This window comes from Amblyomma maculatum, chromosome 2 (genome assembly GCF_055883805.1).
Source record: "Amblyomma maculatum isolate TAMU_Amacu chromosome 2, ASM5588380v1, whole genome shotgun sequence".
Classification (NCBI taxonomy): domain Eukaryota; kingdom Metazoa; phylum Arthropoda; class Arachnida; order Ixodida; family Ixodidae; genus Amblyomma; species Amblyomma maculatum.
The window spans coordinates 73,069,961-73,084,547 of record NC_139345.1 but is presented as its reverse complement, the minus strand read 5'-3'; the positions used below and the strand labels follow the sequence as shown (position 1 = coordinate 73,084,547).

Sequence of the window (14,587 nt, the reverse complement as noted above, 5' to 3'; positions counted from 1 at the left end):
GCTCCTGAATAAATAGATTCCGGTCTGGCTTTATCTCCTTCGGCGAGTACAGCGGTGAACTGCATTCAGATTTAGGCAACGTTTGAAGGGCGTCGCAAAACAGCTGCGGGTAAAGCGCATTAGTATGCCAGGTGTTTCAATGAACGATTTCTGTATTCTCTAACGATAGGGAGTGCTATATGGACACCAAATATTTTCAGTACGGAGATTTCAGTGGTGACGAACGTCAATTCCGATAAAATTAGAATAATTTAGCAGCTCAATGATCAAATGCCGAAATAAATTGTAGTTTAGTTAAAGCATTTTTGTGGTAAGAAATAGTGAAGTAGAAGCCGTTCGAACAGAACAGTGCTATCTACACTTCATTTTCTTTTTTTAGCTATGAGGCAGCTGGTCTGTGAACTTACAGTGCGAGCAAATCCGGAACATTTTTTTCGGATAAAGCTGTAACTGAGCGCACAAGGTGTCAAGAAATCTCGTTCAGAGTCACCGTGGCGCCGAATTCGAGCTGCCCGCTTCGTTGTATCACGAATCGTACTTGCTTTCATTTACTTCGCTGCTCTCAAAATTAACGTCCGCGTAGCTTGCGACACCTGTCGCCTTCCTTGCGACAAGCGGCGATGCAGAATGAATGGATGGATGGAAAAACTTTATTTTCGTCAGAGAGCATGTATGGATGAATCCGTGTTAGATGGCCATCAACCCATGGCTGACGGCGACCTGGGTGGCCCACTCCACGGCCCTGGTCTGGACGACCGGGTCTGAGCTGGCCAACACGGCCTCCCACTGCTCGAGGGAAGGATCACGCATAATATCCGCCGGTGGCGGTGCTACGCTACAGCTCCATAATATGTGGTCGTAGGTTGCCAATTCCTGACACCATTTGCACTGCGGCTGAATGTCCGAGTAGATTTTGCTCAACACGTATGGGTTGAAGAAACATCTAGTCTGCAATCGTCGCCAGACGCATTCCTGCGCCTTCACCAATTGCTTGTCCGGGGGTGGGTAAATCCTCCGCTCAAGTTTGAAATTATTAGTAATGTCACGAAAGGATACCAGCCCATCTCTCGTGGACCTTCCCGGAACGTCCGGCTCACCTACTCGGCTGACGAAACCTCGAGCATTCATGTTAGCCGTCTCGTTCACAGGATTCCCAGAGTGTGCTGGTACCCAGACAATTTCCGCCTCCGTAGTCCCTCGCCCCGTGGCCCGACTCAGCAATAGCGCCGCTGTGACAGATATTCTGCCCCTCGCCAAATTTCGGATGGCTGTTTTGGAATCGCTGAAGATCAAGTCAGCATTACTACTAGTAATAGCTAGTGCTATCGCCGCTTCCTCTGCAGTTTCTGGGGAGCGGGTTTTGACTGATCCGGAGGCGATCAAGCGTCCCCGCCCGTCCACCACCGCAATTGCAAATGCGTCCTTGTCCTTATACTCGGCGACATCTACATAGACTGCCCCGTTGTACTTCCCGTACTTAACATGTAAAGCTTTGGCTCTTGCCTTCCTGCGGTCCTCGTGATGCATTGGATGCATGTTCTTGGGCAAAGGTTTTATGTACGAGCCCTTGTGCATTTCCCGCCTAATCAAGCATTTCACGATGTTTTATGAGGTGGAGGGGCGTAAAGCAGTTCAAATTGGGCGGCATAGAGACACTAACACGTCACCAGCGAAAGTTAATATCTGCCAAGCTTCCTGGGTGCTTCATGGGCTCGGTTTTAATTTTTCAGAATAAAAGGAAGAGGAATTTCTCTCACTACAGGGCTTTAGAAAACGTCTTTCATCTTTGTTTAAAAAAAAAAAAAAAACATATTTCATCTTGTTGTCCGCAACCACCGTTCTAAGTTACACAAGTAATTAGATACCATTAGTACCTGAATGACTAATTACGATGATTTTCATCGTAACTGACGTTCCCAACATCTGACGGTTCGTTCTTGGAAATGTCTTATCAGTTTTTAAAACACACTAGAATTTTTTGAGGAACGGGTACGGGAGTTACTTGCGTTCGGAGAAAAGCTTTGGTCTGCTTAATGCAAATACTATAAACATAGTCCTGCCGCTCATGTGAAGAGCTTTAGAAGAGTCCTTCAATGTTCTTGCTTTAGGCTATTACAGAAAATACTGGCGTCTGAAACACTATGCCAGGCACAGAAGGCGTACGAAGTGCATACGCATGGACACATGTTTGAGTCACGTGGAACATGGCCACATACATTGACAATATTTTGAGTTGCGCGAAAAAAAAAAAGAATTCTTGAGTCTACAAACTTCTATCTGCGGTCAAAACAATTTTGTGTTCGCATTATGTACGGGTGCGGACAAATTAAACGGGGCAGAACGCTATTTTCTTCTAACATTTTTTAACGCTTTGCGTAATTTAAATTTACAGCCGTGGTATGCGCAGACTGATAGTAGGCGTCCGAGCGCTTCCATTTGGACAAACAACGTTTTCTTATGTCAAATACAGAAGGCATTATTGTAATTTGAACTGAGAAGTGGGCTCCGTATACGTATGTCCGCGCCAGTACAATTAAAAGAAAGGTCCACAGGTATATTTAGCACTGGCACCTGCATGCGCCGCAGAACAGCCACGCATTTAACGTGACCGCTAACAACATGTCTCTTAATAATAATGAAACTGTGAAATTAGTGTATACATAACGAAGACCCAGGCACCGAGAGACTTTTCCATTCACAATAGAGAGATTTAGCACACCGTGATCCGCGATCCGCTACCGTGATCCGCCACCGCGCATTCCGTTGCGCATGCCCAGATCACTTTCATGTCGATAGATGGCGCCACATACTTGATGTCGGCACATTGACCTGGCGCATCGGAACCAATCAGCTTGTACCGCCACCGGGACCCTCTACCGCTCGTGGGCGGGGCGTACAAGCTGATTGGTTCCAATGCGGCAGGTCTGTGTGCCGACATCCAGTGTGTGGCGCCATCTATCGGCATCAAATTGATCTGGGCATGCGCAGTGGAACGAGCGGCGGCGGATCACGGTAGCGGATCGCGGATCACGGTGTGCTAAATCTCTCTATTATATGACCCGCGGCGGTGGCTCAGCGGCTTTGACATTCGACTGCCGACCCCAAGTTCACGAGCTCGATTCCGGCTGTGGTGGCCGTATTTAGAAGGCAGAGAAGTGCAAAAACGTCCGATGCCAACACACGATAAATAGCCATGGGTGGTTTAAAATCATTCCGAAGCCTTCCGTTACGGCACCTCACATAGCGCATGTGCCGATTGGATACGTTAAAGCCCACAATTAAAAACTGTTAGCAGTGGTGAAAACCATTATAATACCAGAAAATTGGCTTACAGATGTACAAAATATCCTGGTACCCACAAAACACTTTATTACTCTGTGGAAACATTCTATAGGTGACATAAATGTACCCAGCGTAGCCAGCGCGCCACACGCTGGCTTCCGCTGAGGACTCTATTGATTATTGCTTTCTAAAAAGGGCAATTGCTGGTCCTGTCTCCGTTTCCTGTGACTCGCTGCCATTTTTCCTCCAATCATCCACCGTCTCACTGCGAGTCATATCTTCTTTTCTTGCGCCGGTTTTTTTATTCATTTTTTTTTAGTTTCCTTTTGTGGAGCATGGTGTTTGACACGTATATGCGCGCGAAAGACGCAAGTTCTGAGCGCGTGCGCTTTTAGAAGGCAGGTAATAATATGTGTCGTGGGACGGGAAATGCAAATCTAGTTCTTGTTCGTGCCCCGTCAAAGAGCAATGTATAATCTTTGCTGGAATTCAATTTTGTCTGTGTTTGTTTTTCTGACAGCTTTTATGAGCGGGTCTACTTGATCGTGCGCCTTCGCACAACTTTGTAAGCAGAGAGCGGGAGCGCGAAAACAAGCATCCAGGCCAAGGCCGTCCTTTTGTGCAGGAATGGGTTCCACAAAAGTTTCTTCTTTGAGGGCGCCGGTGAGAAATTTATGCATTAAGTTCGTGCCACGTAGAAATACTGCTGGTGCTCGAAAGAGCCTTTCTGCATGCGAAATTTTACGCGCGCAGTGTGAAATCTAAGACTTCATTTCTCGAGTAAGATGAGTGTTTTATGTTGAATATTTCGGGGGAAACGTTATTTCCAAGCTGCCAGCCGCAAATCCTGCCTCTGAATCTTTCCATAAAATTTCCATACCGAAAGTTGGCTATGCTACGCCTCCCTTGGAGACCCACTTTAATAATTCCGTAGCTCGCAGAGGAACGAAGTCATATACAAGAAAATCAAAAAGAGAAAATAATAAAGAAACTCTTCACAATTATACTGGTAATGGTTTACAAGTAGGCGCTAATGCTTATAGCACGGTCGATTTGTTGGATTTTCAGGCAGATGTTTGCAAGCAGAACATTTTACACAGGACTGGTACTGGAAAATGGTACTCCATTTTCTTGCACGCTGTTTAATGGCAATGTTTATGGTACACTTCGCTTTTCTAAGGCGGAGCTTCCAATGTTTTCTAGAAGGGAGTAGTCAATGCGTAATGTGGCAAACTGGGGAACCAAGATGTGGAGGTTTGTTATCTTCCCTTTGTTTTTGTTTTTTCGGGGCGGAAACTAGGACATTGGTGTTGACAATCCCGTCTTCAAATACGAAGCTGACTAATTGTTTGGTTAGCACCTCTGCTGTAATTTCGCGTGTAGAGAGCCTTCTTTCTTTTTTTTTGTGTTTTTGTTTGTTTTGTGGAAACATTGATATGAGCCACCGATCAGCCCCCGTTGGGTTGATCAGTATTGTCATAGTCGTAGCACTAACTTCTCCTAACTGCCCGCATCTGTAACGGCAATTTTGTATTCAAACTAAACACGAGCGCTTTCAGATTATTCAATCCCTCCATTTCCACTCAACGTTGGTCTTGTTTCGCTGATTGTTGATATCTTTAGGTTTTGGCAGGTGCCTGAAGCCTTCAAGCTGTGGCGACTGCCAAGTGTTTTCCGGAAGAAACTGCGCCCATTTCTCCGTCCACACAACACGTACCAAGCGCTTTTATCGCCCGAACCAAGGGAGCTGTTTCGAGGACAGCGCGGTAGAAATAAATGGGTAGGGCGGAGAGGAAGGAGGACAGCGGACGCAATGAGCGGTGAGCGCTGAGCGCGCTACTGCGCATGCGCTGAAGAGGAGAAAGCGGACGAGAGAGAGCGCATTCGAGCGTATCGCGAGAGCGTCCGCGCCGCGGCTCCTGGCAATCGACAGTCGCTAGTTCCGGAAGGAAGCGAATCGGAAGCAAAGGAGCAAAGGAGAAAAAAGGTCCACAGTGAACTTGGTTCGCGCAAAAGGAAGACACCCCCCTGCCGTGCTCAGATTTTCTTGCTGACGATTATTCGGTAAGTGACGATGTAGGTTAGTTCATTTTTTTTTTTTTTTTCACGTCTTGACGCTAACGTGCGCAGCAGCGTGTGTAATAATTGCACTTAACGTGCACAGCGTGTGTAGCAATTCCACTTTTTATGGTGCCGCTCGCGAGAAATACAAGCCTGTCTTTTAGGCAACGTAATAGCATGAGGATGGTGGGGGGTGGAGTGACAGGTCGTTGATATTAAAGCTTCCAGTCCGCAGAAAAGACAAAATCAACGCAAGAAGTGAGGGTGCGTAATATGAATGCAGTCTCTTTATATAAGGAAAGCGAGAGGGTATTTATTAGGCAGGTATACCCATTATCCTAACGACACCAATGTCAAACAAAAAGCCAGCCTTACAGGCAACCTTAATGTGCTGTGGCGAAGCTAAGCCGAGTATCTGGCGAAGCCCGTTTAATTGTGTCAGTCTCATACATTGCGAAAGGAAAGTACAGGCTTCACATTGTTTACAGCTACGTAACTGTTTCAAAACAAGGCTTTCTAAAAACACTACGAAGAGGAAGACACAAAAATGCCTTGCGTAATAATTTGGCTAATTGCAGACCGGTCGAGACGCGCGTTAACTCGCACTCTTCGCCGATAACTGGACGTTTTTCTAGCTTCGTATTTATTGTGCTCTTGATTGAAAAAAACTAAATCATTCCTGGCTACTGTTTGCGCTCACTGTATCTAAGTTTTCAGCTCTTCACGCATATCAACATCTGAGGAAGAGGGTTATGCATCCTGGAGCTCCTTAAAAGTGACTGTTTCATGTTTTACGCGAAGCGTGTGCAGCTCGTTAGGCCAAAACGCTTTCGCCGTCGCTGCAACACAGATTAAGAAAACCATTGCTAGAGAAAATGTGCACGTGTGTTGGGTATCAAAATTGTGCCGCGGCCATTAATTTATTTATTTTATTTATTTATTTATGTGTGCGCGCGCGCGTGCGTGTGTGTGTGTGTGTGTGTGTGTGTGTGTGTGTGTGTGTGTGTGTGTGTGTGTGTGTGTGTGTGTGTGTGTGTGTGTGTGTGTGTGTGTGTGTGTGTGTGTGTGTGTGTGTGTGTGTGTGTGTGTGTGTGTGTGTGTGTGTGTGTGTGTGTGTGTGTGTGTGTGTGTGTGTGTGTGTGTGTGTGTGTGTGTGTGTGTGTGTGTGTGTGTGTGTGTGTGTGTGTGTGTGTGTGTGTGTGTGTGTGTGTGTGTGTGTGTGTGTGTGTGTGTGTGTGTGTGTTGTCCGAGTGTTGTCATACCTTTTCACTTCCCATTTATTTCATCAGTCTCCTAGTCAATTTGGAAGTTAGTTTGCGATAGAAATCCGAACCGACTACATATGTGCATGAAATAGGTATGGTGGGTGTCTGCCGAGAAGAAGTGAAACAGGTACTTCGCCGACAGAGCATTCGCGAAATCAACCGCGGTGTTAAAAACTCTTCGCAGCTACTCTTAAAGTGAAGGCTTGAGAATCGTTATTTTTTATGTTTGTTCCTCATCTGTACGACTTCTAATAGTGCGTTTGGCAAGTGTTCATACCAGGCAGCCTACCTAATATTTACAAAATAGTCAATTATGTTAGCTTGAAGCAATCACGGAACATTGGTGATCATTTCTCGTGTCATTTTGCTGGATTTGTGTGTTGTGTGTTTTACTTGCTTGTTACTCTGCCGAGTGCCGGAGGACGTTGTGTTCTCATATTTGTTTATGGTTTGTAAACATGCGCAGTGACTTTCAGCTGCTGTTTGAAAACCCATTTTTGCTGGAGCACCCCGAGTTTGACGACTAGCAGAGCTTGGTCCATCAGGCGTTACTTACCGGACTGTGCACGTGTTTACGGTTCTGTCTCACAAAACAAACAAAAAAAAAGTAAAAAGAAAACAATTTGTATTACGACACACTTGTAGTACTACATGTACAAATACTTATTTAAATGTTATTCCTTGTTTCACGCAACTTCACTGGTATTTACGCGGTTGGTTGGTTGGTTGGTTGGTTCATAGGAAGGGAAAGGCGCAGTATCTGTCACACTTGCTCTGTGGACACCTGAACCGCGCCGTAAGGGAAGGGATGAAGGTGGGAGTGAAAGTGGATAGAGAGAAAGGGGGGCCGTAGTGGAGGGCTACGGAGTAATTTCGACCACCTGGGGATCTTTAACGTGCGCTGACATCGCACAGCACACGACGCCTCTTCGTTTCGCCTCCATCGAAACGCAGCCGTACGCGGCAAAATCAGAAACTTGAAGTGATCGCAACGAATAAATTTTTATTTAACACGAAACATTGGCTCTTATTTGGCTTTATTCAGTTGTGCGAAAAAAGCGCGCAGTTTGAAATGAAGCTTTGTTCAAAATAAAATTGGACAGTCTATAAAAAAATTAATACATAAGAATTATTAGGCTCATTGTGTAACGAAACGTTCCGCGGGATGTGTCCGCCAAAGAGTGTACAGAAAGCGCATGTCCGCACTCAGAGATTGACCCACTGGACCCCCAAAATTTTATTTCGCCAAATTTTGTTTTCAACCCAATCCGAGTACGACCAATCCAATGGTGATTTCCAAATTTGTGCAAGCCTCCTCCAAAAAAGTTCCATGATTGTGCTTAGCTTCACATAAGAGCTTAATAGCGAAAGCCTTCCTTCCTTCTTTTCTTCTACCTCTTCTTATTCTCTTTTTCTGTCTATCTTGCGTGTTTGTAAAGTTGCTATAATTTCATATTTCTTTCCCTTCTTTGGCTTCGTCGTCGGTGACATCGGCATCTCAGGATTCCTCTACTCGACATGCGTGAATGACTTGGCTTACGCGTGGCCCTACGGGGCGTTCTGTAGGGACTAGGCCTAACCGTATACTTCTGTGCCATGCAGAAGTTAGACAGCAGGCTGGAGCACGGCCGAAAAGGATAGAGAGGCATGGTAGTTAGCTTACTCTGAAAAGGCGTCTCCTCTTAAGTCCGCTGCCGGGGTATAAACGAGACAGGCAGCTCTATCCTAGTGTCTAAAGAGGTTTGCAATCGGCCAAGTCGAATTACTCGAGCCACTACCTCAGTATCCTTTAGCGGGCGGCACTCGCTAAGGGGGGAGGATAGGCCGTTTTGTAGAGGAACTTAGTGACAATAGCTAAGTTGCAGCGGATTGGACATGCCGTCATGTGGACGAACCGATATAATGTTTTGACGATTAATGGTAGAAATGTAGCCGTTATATGCATCCCAAGAGTTAAAAACAGCTTTTGGGGCACAGAAGACCACTGATTTTAACGATTTCAGTAATCCATCTTGAGACATGCACTGCATCCTCTTGAAAGTCGGCGGCTAATAAGACGAGACGAGAGCTCGCTGCTCAAGTCTGTTTGGCACATAGATTAGGTGACCTATACAGATGATCGCTAAAAGCTTCGAAGGCCATTTTTGTATCAGCTATATAGTTTCCAGTGTATTTCCTTGTGCACAATTTGATGCAGCATGCGCTCTCTTGAGGGAATATTAAACGAGGGTCATCTGTTTCAGAAGCCCTGCTTTCTGTGCCTCTTACCTTATGGCTTTTTAACACAGTGTTTATCGTAAATTTATGAATTTAATTTACCGTTATGGCACATTTTCCTCTGAGGCAGACAAAAGAATATCCACCCTTTGTTGTCGATTTAGACCACCTGAAGCTGTCGTCTGAACTACATTAAAGAACTCCGGCAGAATTCCTGTTTTACGTAGAATAATCATGATGAATGCAAGCTTTAGTACAGGCGACGTCGAAAGTTTTGAGCCCATTTTCGGCTCAAAGCACTCAGCTTGATTTACTTTTCGGAAATCAGCGTCTCCAGCATATTCTACGCGTACCAGAAAAGTGCCAATTTCTAGTCCTCTAAGTGTTTCACATTTAGAATGTATGCGACACATTGAGCGTGTCGGGGTGACGAATTTTCTGTCCTTGTTATTTCTATTGCCGACAACCGAGCTTTTTCGTATAGATTGTGTGATTTAACTGTCAGACTTAACGCGAAGTTTGTAAAAGACGCAGTTTTTATCGCCGTTCGAAAATACGCTCTCGTTTTTGTGACGGTGATCGGTTCAAGCGTAGGCCGACACACCGGGAAAAAGCAATTCTAGCAAAGCAGACGGGGAAAACCTAATTCCCATTGTTTCCCGGCCAACTGGACTCGCAGTTACCACGACACCTGTCAGAACACTTGTTCCGGGCACGTAGTTTTTCAACTTCACGCTTGCTGTCTCTACACTCTTCGTAATGTCACCTGTCTCAGTCCACCCAGCGGCGCTTTTCTATCCCCACTCTTCTCACATGGCAGGCTTCTCTCCGAGGCTTTCTTCCCGCAGCGTAAACCTTGCTTAAATCCCAGCCAGCGATGAACTCTTTTCCCATACGAGGGCAAATACGCTGACCAGGCTTTCCTTCAGCTTCTTGTTTATTTTGTTTTCTGTTCTACACTGCAGACGCGTGCATTCTGATGTGGGCAGTAGTTTTCGTACCAGCTCTGCTACTAATGGAGACCTGATGCTTCACTGTTGCGGTTATAAACAATGCTCTGACCTCTACATATCTCCATTCCCTCCATTCAGGACAAGATTTGACTTACAAAAGATAAATAAACATAAAAAAAAGAAGAGGATTTCATCCGCAACCTTGCGGTGTCTCCGCTACCAGTCATTCGGAAAACCCTTCAAGTGAAGGGCGATTCATTTTATGGCTTTGACATATATCGTAAACTACAGCCTGCAAGTCTGCACTCCGCCATGTTGTCCGCCATCGTTACCCTCTTGCTCTAAGCGTGTACAGGCTAGCGAGAATATTCGAGAGATGTATTGCTGAGAACGACAAAAAGGGTGCAGAAGAGTACGATAAAATAGAACTGGTTTGCTAATCAACAACTGGCGCAAAAGAAAAAAAAGAAAGCAACCACAGGAGGAAGAACGGTCGCGTTGAATAAAACGTAGTGGATTATTTCTCTCCAGAGTACCATATATAACTGCTGTTTCCTTGTGATGTGGTAGGTGGAATTTATGTTATATACTTACAGGAGCAGGCAGTGCTATGCTGTGTGGTCTCATGCTCTGCTTTCTAAATGTAGCAGCCGACTTCCGTGAAAATGTGTAAGTATATAGCATTGTGACACAGAGCAATAATGTGATGTTCACTTGATGGAAACTGAAATGCACGTCGTTCCGAATGCTTTTTATTTAGTCTCTGCTGGTTGTATAGACTGACGACCTGCACGTACGAAGACTTATTCCCAACATCTTCGCGTTTTAGAGTTACGTTTAATGCTGAATTACTTAATAAAAACTGTAAATTTGGGCACTATTTGAAGTAAGGAGATACTTTTGGCTATACTTCAGACTCGTTTTAAATAACACCATTGTCTTCTTTTTCAGGTGATCCTCTTTCTGTCATAAAGCACTACAGGCATACCTGGCTTTTGAAATCAGCAAGAACCAACCTGTCAGATAAACCGATTATCTTACTTAGTGTTATATGAAAACACAAACGACTCGCCAAGTTTGGTTTCTCATCATGCTGATTAGTAGCGCAGAGGTTTCCGCGACATCAAGTTATTTTAAAGATTAGAAGGCCATTCAACAAGCCGCTCGCGTCTCTCGCGAGGCCTTCTTTCTGAAAGACGAGTGACTTGAGGCCACCCTACTACGTGGCGCTTTCCCTGTCTCTGTCTCGCCTTCCAGAGGATGGGGGAAAAGTCAGACGCTGGATTGACAGCGGTGCCAATTCTGCCGGAATATTACCGTCGCCATCTAGTGAAGATAATAAGACAGCGACACCAAATACGACAGTGGAAGATGTGTTCGGTCCGCAGTACGCTAGCACTCTACGAATCGCCTTCATCGGTGTCATGCTCGTCCTCTCACTTGTGGGCAACGTGGTGGTCTGCTGCAGACTCCTGACATCGCGACGCCGACGGCTGCTAAAGGCGCAGGTCTTGTTCTTGAACCTGGCCCTGGCAGACCTGCTCGTCACTCTCGTCACTATGAACTCGCAGCTACTGTGGGAGATAATGGCTCGCGAGTGGATCGCTGGCGATATTCCCTGCCGGCTGTTCAAGGTACTGCAAACCTACGCCCTAGTGTCTTCCACGTACATGCTGGTGGCTATCGCGGCGGATCGCCACTTCGCCATCTGCAACCCGCTGGCTCCAGCCCCGACACCACGTACGCTGGCTGCCGCATGCTGGATGTTGTCCCTCGCTCCATCGCTGCCCAACTTGTTCGTGTTTCGCCTTGTCGCCGTAAGGGACAAGCACTACTGTGCCTCCGTCTTCTACATATACCCAGACTACGTACCGGTACGGCAGGTGTACATGGCGATCGTTTTCTCGGCCGTGTTCGTGTTGCCGTTGGTTGCACTTGTTGTACTGTACGCACATGTGTTGTTTCGGATGTGGAGGATGACGACTTGCAAACCAGAGCCGTTCAGCTCGAACGTCGAGGTGGCGGGAGTCGAGAACGCCCGCAGTACGCTGCCAAAGGTGCGCGTGCGAACGCTGAAGATGGCTGTAGTGATTTCCGTGGCATTTTTGGTTACCAATCTGCCTTACATGATACAAGAGATGATGCTTGCTTTCGCGCAGCACGTTTCCTTGGGGCAGCACATGGTGGCGGTGTTCGGTGTCATATCGGCCTCTAACAGTGCCGTAAATCCGTACGTCTACCTTGCCTTCAACGGTGGCACAGGAACTGGAACGTGCGACGCGCGCATGCGGGGCGTGTGGCGCCGCATCACGCGCTCCTCGGGGTCTAAACGAAGCACCATGACGTTTCGTTCCCAGCGGTCGACTATGAGAACTGCGAGCAGGAAGCGAGTGCCGGCTCGACATTGTCGCGAGAAAGGCGAAAGGCTCGAGAAGGCCGACGAAAATCGCTGAGAGAGGAGGAAAAAGATTCACATGAGCGAGTGAGTGAGTAATATCTAACAATCAATGAAGTTGGCACGAAGGCGTATTCAAGGGTGAGGGGTAGCACATTCAGATGACTTCGCACCATTATCTCCAGTGTTGTTTCTCCTTCGCGTTCGCTGCTACAGCTAGCACCAAATAACCTAATATGTGTGCGCTGAGTTCGTTAGTCCCAGATTTTTAAAAACCTCTGTCATGGCGCATGGTCTTAGAGCACGTGTGCATTGTCATCTGTATACTCTTAACTCGAAAATAGAATTGTGTGTTTTCTTGCGTCACAAACTTAGAGTGTTTAATCGAGATAGCAATGAATTAGCACTATATATGACGTAGGGGGTTTGACCTTGAATATGTACGGCGTTTCTTTCGAGTCAGAGCGCGTTGTGATATCTTGCGATTAAGTTCCGGTATATAGATATATTTGTGGACATGGCCATTAACACGCACAGTGCGAGGGCTAAGCAGGACTCGTAGAGAGCTACTCATCCGAACATGACTAGCAGGGAGCGAGACAGCGATGTGATATCGCAGAGGACGCGACCCCTTCCCCTGGGAGGTGCCACCAAGGTTTCGACGATATCCTTCGGGAATGCGAGGCTCCTACATCGCCGCTCATTCTTATTTGTGCTGCACGATTTACTAATTCGTCCTGCCTTGAGCCCGCGCGGTGCGATATGCATCTGTTTGCTTTGAGAAAATGTTTCATGGGATGTTTCTGGAGTGTATATCCTATTTGTAAAAAGACATCTTGTCTACGCCTTCAATGGTTATATCCATGGCATGTTGCTAAGCCTAAATGTTATATTTGGGTCACATTTCTTCAGCTGCTCTGTGTTTGGCCAGATGGGACTTGGATGTAAGTTCTGTGCACGTTCGTAATAAAATTCTGCTGGTATACAATAAGACAGAAAATTCAGTCAATCTCTTGGGTAAATGTTTCGGGACGATGACACCAGTGTAGGCGCTCTGTGGAGTCTGAAATATTTAAAATTTCAAATATAGGAATTCGAAACGGTGTTTAAGGCATAGATTGCTCAGCATCGATTCGGCGCAAAATCTACTACCGGCGAAAAGGAATTTCAAAGGTATCCGATCCGACAGCCTGCCAAATTAACGGCACTATACGACAGCTCTCAAACCTATCGAGCCAAGGGAGCTGCGTGGAACTCTTTTGAGTGGTATCAAGGTACACCCTCGGACATTGCGAACTCACTGCTACGGATTGAGTAAAAAATTACACCAGCATGATCACTGAAAAATTTAACCTTAATTGAATTACTTGTTCTCCGGCAAAACATAGAGACCAAAGGGCTGCAAGAAGATTCTTGCAGTTAAGAAAAAAGTCGCTACCAGGTTTTTCAATAATGCTTGAGTACAACCACAGATTTCTAGAAACAATACCCTCTGCTTCAGTGCCACCACAGCAGCTTCTTTAGAGACGACGGAATCTTGACACTGATCAAGTATGCCGTCCATTAACGAGGCAATTCATTCGAGTTCGATCCCGATTTGGAATCTCGAATTTTCGTCTTCCATCTTAATGGTTGTCTTCAAGTACAGCTGTGTGGACAGCTGAGTTGTAACAGCAATTTTTCTGATATCTAACGACGATGACCTAATATTTTTGCGTGCAATATGTGCCAGGTTATGATGAGTCACATGGTTATGTTACCTGATTATGTTGTTAGAAAAATTGTTGTGCCATGACCTATATTCGTCTTTTTAAAAGGTTGTTGATATTTTGCGTTTTCATTGTTGTTGCTGTTTTTGGTTCGTTTCTCAAAAGATCATATTTGCCAGTGGACAAGAAATCACTGTTCCGAGTTATGCGTGATATAATCTTACCGGCCCTTTGTATAGAGCCTTGCGCAGTAGAGGATGAGATCAGGACAGTAAAGTGTGGATCTGGCGAGCGTTCAACACGAGTTAAGGCACCCTGAAGCTAGTCGAGACAGGCGGTTCCGCCAAACACGAGCACCTTTTCTTTAGGCTTCTCAGTGGAACATTGTCCGCTTGAAGGCTTTTGGAACAAGAGGGCTTTTATATACTGGGAACCCATCATTTAATATGCAAGCAACCCAAAACTTTAGATCACGTTTTCTTTTTAACAGTGTTCGGAAAGACTGTACTTTTGATACGCTCTCTTAAGAAAAATGAAAAAGAGGTCCCCTTGTATTTATACGGTATTAAATACTTAGCGATATAAAATTATGATTGGCTTCTATATATTTGGCCTAATTATGATAACCGGCCTCCACTGTATGTATCAGTCTCCCATGCCTGGTTTCTATTTTCACCCGGATGCGATGGCTGTGCGGTTGCATTT

The 14,587-nt window shown here is 45.8% G+C and overlaps 1 protein-coding gene across 1 annotated transcript; it reads left to right on the top strand.

Moving 5' to 3' along the window:
• The first annotated feature begins 5,262 nt into the window (after window positions 1–5,262).
• On the top strand, window positions 5,263–13,147 carry LOC146198990 (vasopressin V1a receptor-like). Its single transcript, XM_084592687.1, has 2 exons — window positions 5,263–5,346; window positions 10,730–13,147. Exon 2 carries the CDS (start codon window positions 11,203–11,205, stop codon window positions 12,229–12,231), a length of 1,029 nt encoding a protein of 342 aa, XP_084448813.1. The 5' UTR covers window positions 5,263–5,346; window positions 10,730–11,202; the 3' UTR covers window positions 12,232–13,147.
• The last annotated feature ends 1,440 nt before the right edge of the window (window positions 13,148–14,587 follow it).